This window comes from Procambarus clarkii, chromosome 71, assembly GCF_040958095.1.
Source record: "Procambarus clarkii isolate CNS0578487 chromosome 71, FALCON_Pclarkii_2.0, whole genome shotgun sequence".
NCBI classification, from domain to species: Eukaryota; Metazoa; Arthropoda; class Malacostraca; order Decapoda; family Cambaridae; genus Procambarus; species Procambarus clarkii.
The window spans coordinates 17,534,997-17,546,351 of NC_091220.1; the positions used below are offsets into that span (position 1 = coordinate 17,534,997).

Here is an 11,355-nt window from a genome sequence, read left to right on the forward strand (position 1 = left end):
GACTGCTCTGTGTCCACTGTGCGGCACACAGCATTCACGCCACATGGCTGCAGGTAGATGCAAAGGTCTTTACATACTCCGTCGACACACCCAAGCTTTTCAGCACAGTCAAAGTCAGAGAGGCACTGAGCTGTGTGTGGTGGGATGCAACCAGTGTAGGGGTCCCCCAGGAGGCCGGGGCGACACACACACGAGCTGGCATGGTGCAGAGCAGTACACACAGACCCGGGGCCGCATGCTGGCTCCAGCAGGCACGGGTCAACGCATGATCCTCGATAACAAGCCTTTTCCGATGGACATTCTTCACTAGACGTACACCCGATGGCATGGCAGGAAATGGTTGGGTGTCCAGTATAGCCAGGTTGACAGGTGCACTCAGCACTGTGGTTGTAAGGAGTACACTTGGCTGTGGGTGCACAAGGTCGACCTGCCTGGCATGGGTCACGACAGTTTCCACTGTAACACTTTTCAGTGTAGGAGCAGTCAAAGTCTGTCTCACAGCCGACTGTGACAAGAAGGTACAGGATGAGAAGGCTATGCCTAACTTTCTTCACATATTATCCATAATGTAATTCTGCAGATGTTAGCTTAGAACTGATTTAAGTATATAAAACTTTCTCACACCAAGTTATCTGAGAAACGTTACTCCATACATCAACTATTTGAAAGGTAAGATAAACAAGGAATTAAAACAATGGTAAATTAATTAGTACATGTGTTGAAATAAGGTGGAAGTCAGCGAAGGAAGATTATCTTACTTATAGAACAGGCGATGTGGGGGTCGCCCGTGGTGGTGGGCGGGCAGGAACACACGGGACGTTGTTGGCGCACCTGGCACTGGGCACTAAGGGGGCAAGATGTGGGGCAGGGGTGGGTGCAGCGACCCCCCTGGCACCACTGGGTGGGCCCACAGTCCCGGTGGGTGCCACAAGACTGACCGACGCCCCCGATAGTGTCGTTGGTGATAACACCCACGGGGCCAGGCACGGAAGCTAGACACACACACACCACCAGTTAGTTACACTAGTACAACCAGCTGCTCACAGGGGGACAGTGCTCACAAGTTGTTGGTAGTTAATGACTACAAGTTGACTCGTTAATTGTTTAAGCAATGGGTTAACTAGTGGCCCCTTGTTGACTAGTCTCGTCTAATTAGATCATTAATGAGGTAGGTTATTAGACACTGGGATCAGCAAAAATGCAGTAATTAAATTATCAGACTAATGAAGATGGAAAAATGAATACGGTGTTAAAGATGCAGTGTATGATAGTGTCCACAATGAGCGGTTATGGGACAGATGGCAAGGCTCGATGCGTGTGGAGGAGGAGAAGGTCGCGATGTGCACGCTACAGTCCTCCACATGCACAGAAGCAATATGTATTTTGTACACTGCCTTGCCTCACTTGCCTCATACTTCTGCCTTCTCATTCATAACTTATTGAAAGTGGTCATTGTAAAAGGCCACATGTGCACACACCGGCCAAGATAGGGCTTCATCATGACTTACACGACGCTTCGGGGTGCCTGCATGCCTCACTCAATCACACTCTTATAATAAAGTTTAAGTCGGATGAAGTCTTAAATTAATTAAGGATGTATTATAATACAGAAAATAATGCAGTGATGGATGTGAGGATGACAATGACGGCAGACAAACACAGCAAGGAAGTAATATTATACAAAACATCTTAATTGGTAGTGTATGTGTTTGTCAGAAGGCTTGGCCAGATGTTAGCATATTTTTTTTTTCAAATTAGTTTAGATGACATGAGCAGGAAGTGTCATAGATGTGGCAGCCACCCGGTGAGGCGGCCACCCGGGCGACCTGCCGTGTGACCCCCCCGGCTGCCATCCTCCTACAGGGAAGTGTGGCAGACTCGAGGGGTGACACTGGCTGCTAATGTCACCCTCTGACACCCGCCACCACACTCACACTCTTGTTCATATTGTGAGGACTTATATTTGATGAGACAGGTGGGGGGGGGGGGGGGGAAACACATACAGTTGACTGACCAGACTGACTGACCTGACTCACTCACTGACTAGATTGACTAGACTGCCTGACTAGACTGATTGACCAGACTGACTGACTTCTCACTTCTAAAAAAAGAGAGAGTAGAGAGGAGAAGAGAGGAGAAGAGAGGAGTAGAGAACTCTAATTCTATCACTAGATGTACACATGTAGTGCTGCCAGTATGTGCCAAACCCACCACTGTGAGGGTAGTATTGAGGGACTTTGACCGCAAGTGAACGCTCCCAACATGCGTCACCCACTACGTGTACGGAGTGAGCAGCGTACTACGCCATACGCTGCTCCGCTCTCCAACCCCTTCTCCCCCCAAAAAACATAAAACACAATAAAGGAAGTCCAAAGACATGTAACATAGTGAGTTTCTAAACTGATAGGACTGAACGATAAAAAAATACTAAGGAAACTAGACGTACACTGAAGGAAATATAAGGCAGACATGATAACGACATACGAGATATGTACTAAGAGAAATTGACAAAGTAGATATAAAAGCAATGTTCAAAGCGAGGAAGAGAAGAACGAAGGAACGTATGTGGAATATGAAGCACAAAGATGTTGGAAGGAAATTCAAATATCGATAGAAAAATCATTCCATGTACTACTGAGGGTCGGAAGGTGGGGCTTAAGAGCAGCTCAACCGTGTAAGCACAGCTAGGTTAGAGAGAGAGAGAAAGAGGGAGGGAGAGGGAGAGAGAGGCTGGGAGTGGGGAAGAGAGGAGTAGGGGGGGGAGAGAGGAGTAGGGGGAGTGGGAGAGGGAAAGAGGAGTAGGGGGAGTGGGAGAGGGAAAGAGGAGAGGGAGAGAGAAAAAGGGGGAGGGAGAGAGAGAGGGGGAGGGAGAGAGAGATGGAGGGAGGGAGGGGAGGGAGTTATCAAAGGGAAAGCGCCAAGCCATTACGACTATATAGCACTGGGAAGGGGTCAGGATAAAGATTTGCGATAGGACGGAGGGGAAAGAATAGTGCCCAAACACTTGGACGGTCGGGGATTGAATGCTGACCTGCATGAAGCGAGACCGTCGCTCTACCATCCAGGCCAAGTGGTTGGGCAGAGGGGGGGGGGGGAGGGGGGCGGGGAGAGAGGGAGGGAGGTTGGTTTGTTTCTGGGTTCGAGGGGTCTGGACCCTAAGTCACTGGAGACAATACTCCCCCAGAAGCGGACTGCCTCAAAGTCACTGGAGACAATACTCCACCAGAAGCGGACTGCCTCAAAGTCACTGGAGACAATACTCCCCCAGAAGCGGACTGCCTCAAAGTCACTGGAGACAATACTCCACCAGAAGCGGACTGCCTCAAAGTCACTGGAGACAATACTCCACCAGAAGCGGACTGCCTCAAAGTCACTGGAGACAATACTCCCCCAGAAGCGGACTGCCTCAAAGTCACTGGAGACAATACTCCCCCAGAAGCGGACTGCCTCAAAGTCACTGGAGACAATACTCCCCCAGAAGCGGACTGCCTCAAAGTCACTGGAGACAATACTCCCCCAGAAGCGGACTGCCTCAAAGTCACTGGAGACAATACTCCCCCAGAAGCGGACTGCCTCAAAGTCACTGGAGACAATACTCCACCAGAAGCGGACTGCCTCAAAGTCACTGGAGACAATACTCCCCCAGAAGCGGACTGCCTCAAAGTCACTGGAGACAATACTCCACCAGAAGCGGACTGCCTCAAAGTCACTGGAGACAATACTCCTCCAGAAGCGGACTGCCTCAAAGTCACTGGAGACAATACTCCCCCAGAAGCGGACTGCCTCAAAGTCACTGGAGACAATACTCCACCAGAAGCGGACTGCCTCAAAGTCACTGGAGACAATACTCCCCCAGAAGCGGACTGCCTCAAAGTCACTGGAGACAATACTCCACCAGAAGCGGACTGCCTCAAAGTCACTGGAGACAATACTCCCCCAGAAGCGGACTGCCTCAAAGTCACTGGAGACAATACTCCCCCAGAAGCGGACTGCCTCAAAGTCACTGGAGACAATACTCCCCCAGAAGCGGACTGCCTCAAAGTCACTGGAGACAATACTCCACCAGAAGCGGACTGCCTCAAAGTCACTGGAGACAATACTCCCCCAGAAGCGGACTGCCTCAAAGTCACTGGAGACAATACTCCACCAGAAGCGGACTGCCTCAAAGTCACTGGAGACAATACTCCACCAGAAGCGGACTGCCTCAAAGTCACTGGAGACAATACTCCCCCAGAAGCGGACTGCCTCAAAGTCACTGGAGACAATACTCCCCCAGAAGCGGACTGCCTCAAAGTCACTGGAGACAATACTCCCCCAGAAGCGGACTGCCTCAAAGTCACTGGAGACAATACTCCCCCAGAAGCGGACTGCCTCAAAGTCACTGGAGACAATACTCCCCCAGAAGCGGACTGCCTCAAAGTCACTGGAGACAATACTCCCCCAGAAGCGGACTGCCTCAAAGTCACTGGAGACAATACTCCCCCAGAAGCGGACTGCCTCAAAGTCACTGGAGACAATACTCCCCCAGAAGCGGACTGCCTCAAAGTCACTGGAGACAATACTCCCCCAGAAGCGGACTGCCTCAAAGTCACTGGAGACAATACTCCCCCAGAAGCGGACTGCCTCAAAGTCACTGGAGACAATACTCCCCCAGAAGCGGACTGCCTCAAAGTCACTGGAGACAATACTCCCCCAGAAGCGGACTGCCTCAAAGTCACTGGAGACAATACTCCCCCAGAAGCGGACTGCCTCAAAGTCACTGGAGTCAATACTCCCCCAGAAGCGGACTGCCTCAAAGTCACTGGAGACAATACTCCCCCAGAAGCGGACTGCCTCAAAGTCACTGGAGACAATACTCCCCCAGAAGCGGACTGCCTCAAAGTCACTGGAGACAATACTCCCCCAGAAGCGGACTGCCTCAAAGTCACTGGAGACAATACTCCCCCAGAAGCGGACTGCCTCAAAGTCACTGGAGTCAATACTCCCCCAGAAGCGGACTGCCTCAAAGTCACTGGAGACAATACTCCCCCAGAAGCGGACTGCCTCAAAGTCACTGGAGTCAATACTCCCCCAGAAGCGGACTGCCTCAAAGTCACTGGAGACAATACTCCCCCAGAAGCGGACTGCCTCAAAGTCACTGGAGACAATACTCCCCCAGAAGCGGACTGCCTCAAAGTCACTGGAGACAATACTCCCCCAGAAGCGGACTGCCTCAAAGTCACTGGAGACAATACTCCCCCAGAAGCGGACTGCCTCAAATGAACAAGTGTGTGGTGCGGGGCGTGGTGGGTGTGGCACACTATGCCACACCCACCACACTCTTAGCTTGCTGGCTGTGGTGCGGGGCGTGGTGGGTGTGGCACACTATGCCACACCCACCACACTCTTAGCTTGCTGGCAACCTCCTCTTCACCTCGCATGAACAACACAACAGACCTCCTTCATGAGTTTCAGTAAAGAATAACTTGAAAACTAAATTACTAACTATGAACTTTCAAATTTTAAAACCCTTGAGTTTGCCAATAGTTTGATCATTTCTGGTAGATAATGTAATTGAAAGCAAAACTATTGAGGTTTAAGTATTAAACAAATCAGAGAGGAACCAATAGTGCTCCAGCAAGCTAAGAAAGCAAACAAAAACAAAGAAACTCTCTATCTTGAAGACTCACACAGCCGACACTCAATCTTAGGATCCCCGACAAATCCTTCAGGACACCTGCAGATAGGGCGGTGGTCATCAGTGTAGCAGAAGGCATTGGTAGCGCAAGGTTTGTCGTGGATGCAAGGGTTGACGCAGTGCTGGTTAATGCACGACTCGTAGTCCTTACAGTCGTCGTCTTCGTCACAGTCCGGCTCGGGGGGCACCGCCACAGGAGGCACTGTGGGAGACCAGTGATACTTGGCGTTAACAAGGGAGGCTCCAGTGGCACTTTAACATGGGCGGGAAGCAGAGAAGAGATGACTAAGTTGGGTAGATAACTACAGAGAAACTTAGGTACAAATCAGACTCGCCAGTGTGATTATCACTGTCGAATTTAACATCATAACTTACATTTAGCGTCCTTTGCCTTATAATACCTAGATATTGTTTCAGTAATTACTGTACTTGAAAATGGAAGACTTACTCCTCCTGCAGTGGACACTGGGATCACCGGTGTAGCCCTGGACACACTGGCACTGGTGTCTGTGGTTGATGCCTTGACACACAGCGTTGAGGCCGCACGGTTCCCCGTGACACACACTCACGCACGAGCCGTCTTTACACGCCTCGGGGCTCTTGCAGTCCTGGTCACTTCTACACTCTGGTTCTGGTACAGGACAAGTAGAATATCAATTGTTGTTACATTTATCTTAACTCACCTTGGGACACTAGAGATTTCATTAACACTTCTCGTATATTCAGCATGACGGCTCGGTAAATATTACACAAGGATACTGATTAGTGATATACGAGAGTGACTTACCTAGCTTGACGCAAACGCCCTCCTTGACGAAGATATAGTCTGACGGACACTCGCATGACATTGTTCTTAGTGGAACATTATCCACCACATGACACTCCTCAGATGGGAGACAGGGCGAGGTGATGGCACATGGGTCCTGGCACAGGGCGTTGATACAGGCGTGTTGTGACGGACAGTCACCATCTTGGCGACAGTCAGGCTCCTTGGGAACATCTGTGATGGGAGGCTCCTTTTCTTCTGGTTCTTCGTCTACCACTGGAAGGATGTTTGTATTGTGAACACATATCACCCTTTGAATAACACCAAGGTTATTTTATAACAAACTTTCAAATAAACTATAATAATCTTTATGTTGGGGGGGATATCTAAAACTTAGAACCACTTCCAGTGATTTGAAAACTTAGTACAGTATAAATTTATTTGGAAAGTGAACAAGCAGGAAAATATTGGTAAGAGAGAGTGGAGGGAGAGTTACCTTGGTAGCACTGGAGGAAGGGGTTGCCTGTGAGGTGGGGAGGACACGTGCACATGGCCGCGTGGTTACCAGCACGACACTCTGCTTGTATTGCACACGTCGTTTTCTCACATACTGGGACGCACACACGATTCAGGTAATCGCAGACTTTGTCGTCGGCGCAGTCTTCATTTGAGGTACAGCCAACGGTGACGCAGGCAACAGTGGGGTTGCCCTGGGTGCCCGCGGGACAGAAGCACTGGGCGCGGTGCAGGATGGCGCGGCACTGGGCACTGACGCCGCAGATGGGACCACTATGAGTGCACGGGTCAACGCAGTGTTGATTGATACATGCTTTGTCCATGGGACACTCATCGTCCTTCATACAGTCAGCTGTAGGAAGTGCAACATTATTATGTAGTCTTACCTGTCCTAGATGTTAGTCTAGCAAGCAGCAGCGGGTTAGCAGTATATCCACAAGTGGCTTAGGCGTTCACAAGCAGGTTAGTTGCCTTCCATGGCAGGAATGACCTCAGGTGAGAGAGGGACAATTGTAGCAGCCTAGGAGCTGTTCTAACGTCCTCCACATTCAATGCCATGATCATCTCCGTCAAGTAAAGATAAATATCTGTAACGAGATAACATCCATTCCACCTTCCGTGCACACTGATCATGCAGAATCATACATTTACTGTGTGTCAATACTCACGTTTGAAGCACTGCACGCGGGGGTTGCCTGCCCAGCCCTCGGGACAGTAGCAGATGGGTCGGTGCTGGTGAGTGCGACAAAGCGCTTGGCGGCCACAGGGTTCCTCCACCAGGCACGGGTCAACACACTGCTCCTTGATGCACGCCTGTGCCATGGAACAGTCGGGGTCCACACGACATATGGGCTCCTCCGCCTTAACTGTACCAGGAAGTATACTCATTATTGATTTTACACTCAACATACACACTAAGATTTCTAGTTTGTGTATGACTAAAACTGTCACAATGTTATAATACATGTACACGTCAGTTTGAGTTTGTGATCAAAGGCTTCATATATAACAACACTCAGTATGATAAGCTTACCAAGATTGTATAGGTATCAATAACATACTTACCTCTGTCTTATCTACTGAATTTAGAATGAAGTTTGTGTATGCATCAAAGTCTCAAGGGTCCACTTTAATAGGCATTGTCAAAGGTAACGCACTGATATGTCAGGCTCTCGGACCATTACAACTAACTTACCCAGGACACAACGCAGTTATTACTGAAATGCCTCAAGTACACATGCTACGGGCCTCAGACCTCGCCCCCACACAGCGTGCTAGCTACGTCACACCTGCACATGACTCCATTTTATCGAAATTAAGACAGTTTAGACCAGGAAGAATTATGTAACTTTTAGTAAAGAAAATTAATCTTAAAGGTGATGTTAATTATTTGTAACCGTCTCCTAATAACCAAATATGAAGGTACAAAGTGTCCTCAGATATTATACAAGTGATACCCGCTTCAGAAGAGGGACAGGAGGTGCAAGCTATGTTGGTGCTGTGAAGCTGCCACTTATGTGCACTACACGAGCTTTGTAACGAGATAAAACTCAGAAAAGGTCACTCGAGCCGTGTCTTTGTAAATTAAGTTAGCCATGAGAAAGATGAGATCGAGGGCCCTGGAGCATGACTTTGGAGTGAACACACCGTGATGGCGGGGTCCCCGACACGTACCTGGAACACAGCCTACCCAAGGGTCGCCCTTGGTGTTGTTAGGGCACAGGCAGTAAGGGCGGTGCTTGTAGGGCTTACACGCAGCAGAGTCCGGGCAGGGGTTGGCCACGAAGCATGGGTTTTGACAACGTGAATCCAAACACGAGTCGATTTTAAAACAGTCGATGTCAATTTCACACTTGCGAGGAGGACGAGGGTCGGCTACGGGGCGGGTGTGTAGTTAGGGTGTTAGGCTTGGTGCTGGGAGCTGTGGTAACTTCGAGCACCAGCCACTCCTCCCACACACACATACAACAATACCTCTTATCTACTGTATTCTCTCAGATTATCACACCAAGTTTGAGGTACTTGTTCTTGACAGTGTGGGGGCACACTGTCAAGATTTGGTGAATGTTTTGCATGTGGTGATAATGAAAGCTGGTGCTCAAATTTACCAATAATGTTCAAATAATCTAATTACTTTTTTGGAGACATTAAATGCCTTACTGACACTGCTGAGACTCTGCAAGGCACCCGTGACATAAGCATTAAGTTCAGAATTTGTTTTTATCAAGCAAATGGAACAATTTTAAGCTGTAAAATATTTAATTATATAATTTTCATTAGCATCTTGTTTCCAAATATGTTTAGAATAAGATGAAGGAGAAGGAGGGGCGGCTACAGCAGTGGACCGGAGCGCTCACACTGAGGGCCACCACGGAGGACATTTCTGACTGTACTCTAAAGGTTCTTTTTTTACTCTGGTCTCCAGTTATATTATGAGCCACGATGCAAGAGTGAACTGCAACACTTGCAGAGGTACAGCAGTGTGCAGCACAGGCAACAGCAGTGTGCAGCACCACACACACCAGCGTGCAGCAGCACCACACACAGCAGCGTGCAGCAGCACCACACACACCAGCGTGCAGCAGCACCACACACAGCAGCGTGCAGCACCACACACACACAGCAGCGTGCAGCAGCACCACACACACCAGCGTGCAGCAGCACCACACACAGCAGCGTGCAGCACCACACACACACATCAGCGTGCAGCAGCACCACACACAGCAGCGTGCAGCACCAGACACAGCAGTGTGCAGCACTGGTTACTCTACACAAGCCAGTAAGATATTAACAAGCCAACATTACACAACAAGCATCAGGTGTTACAACTAGTGTTACAGTATGATGTTATAGCCAATCCTACAGTGACGTCAAACAGTACAATTAAGCATATAATAAGCTATGGTGTTACAGGCAGCATTACAATTACATCATACATTACAAATAGATTATACGGTGAATTAAAACAATCAGTACTACACTAAAGCAGCTCACTATAGATGCAGGTATGGTGCATGGTGCTCATCCAGCATGCACTGTACTCTCACACACGCTCCTCACCATACAGTAGTGCCAAGTGTGTCTCAGTGGACTTACCTGCACCATCCACACCATACCTCATCCTCACCCGAGCACGACACTCACGGCTATACCTAAATTGCACCAGCAAACCCAACTTTAAGAATGACTGATGTTAGAATGGTGAGAGTGGGAGGCGAAGGTTTTTATGGCGTCAGTCACAGTGGTGAGGACGTTTAGTAAGCGTGGTGAAGGGGAAGGTGAGGGGGGCGAGCAGTGAGGGGGCCCCCTAGAGCACCTCACAACAGCTTACCTTCATAACAGTTGACATGAGGGTTGCCCGTGTAACCCGGCGGACAGGAGCACTCCGTACGGCGGTTGATGACCTGAGTGAAGTCACTCATTACTACTCAGGCTCACTATCAGCTCTGCTTAACACGGCACAACACTCTAGTACTTATGATAACTCTCTCAATCAACTATTACTTCATGCTAGAAATCTGTTCTCTGCTTGAAATGAATAATAGCAAAAGTTTAGATCACTGAGAATCAGATCTACTCGTAATGTGTATGAAATACAAAGTCAATATATTGGGTTAAAGCAGCGATCTCTATGATCATATCAGAGAACAACAACATTGACTAAACAAGATAAACTAAATCTGCGGAGAATAACGTGACCTGAGAGAGGTAAAGCCATGAGGCAGGCACACCAGGTCAGGTGGGGGAGGACTCACCTGGCACTCGGCGCTGGGGGCACACGGGTTGACCACAGCACACGGGTCCAGGCACAATGTGTTGCGACACACCTCCGTCGGACCACACTCGTCGTCCGTCGTGCAGCCTGGCGCCAGCGTCGGGCCTGAGGCCGCAAGAGACGTGCTCATGTAACTCGTGTTATTGCAGTGTAACTATATTATTTATTGTCCTTATTTATCATAATCAAAGTTGTCAACTTGTACAATGTCAAACAATATCTTAGATGCAATGAACATTGCTTTTTGCATGCAAGAAATAGCTGGATTTTTTTTTAACATAAAATAATAGATTTTGCAGCTGTAGGAAAAAGAAGATGAGATGTAAGAGTGTGGCTCTGCTGGTTAACTGGGAACTATGGGGGAGGTGAGACTAATGTGATGGAGCTATGATAATCACACATGATATACGAGCTATAACTTGGGGGACACATGAGAGTACTGGCGAGGGTCAAGCTTCACCTGGAACAGTAATAAAAGTCAGCACAGGTTAACAGGTTAATACATAATGAGTGCAGGTGTAGTGGGCAGCAGTATGTACTCGCGCCATCCTGCACATATCACGCATCTCCTCTCACAATATTTACTCAAGTATTTGAGTGAATAACGAGTTAATTGTATTC

General features: G+C 48.7%; 2 protein-coding genes across 2 annotated transcripts in view; one reads left to right on the top strand and one right to left on the bottom strand.

The window, feature by feature from the left end:
• Positions 1-43: 43 nt before the first annotated feature.
• On the top strand, positions 44-5,262 carry LOC138356275 (uncharacterized). The gene is made up of 2 exons (XM_069312247.1): positions 44-53; positions 3,185-5,262. Exons 1-2 carry the CDS (start codon positions 44-46, stop codon positions 5,260-5,262), a joined length of 2,088 nt encoding a protein of 695 aa, XP_069168348.1.
• Positions 5,263-5,652: 390 nt separating this feature from the next.
• Positions 5,653-11,355, bottom strand: part of LOC123745476 (uncharacterized) — a 77,716-nt gene continuing 72,013 nt past the window's right edge. Inside the window, exons 30-36 of the mRNA XM_069312248.1 lie at positions 10,715-10,839; positions 10,291-10,363; positions 7,628-7,825; positions 6,940-7,311; positions 6,465-6,719; positions 6,126-6,308; positions 5,653-5,879 (exon numbers count right to left, since the gene is read on the bottom strand). Coding sequence (XP_069168349.1) covers positions 5,653-5,879; positions 6,126-6,308; positions 6,465-6,719; positions 6,940-7,311; positions 7,628-7,825; positions 10,291-10,363; positions 10,715-10,839 — 1,433 coding nt within the window. The remainder of the gene's footprint in view (positions 5,880-6,125; positions 6,309-6,464; positions 6,720-6,939; positions 7,312-7,627; positions 7,826-10,290; positions 10,364-10,714; positions 10,840-11,355) is intronic.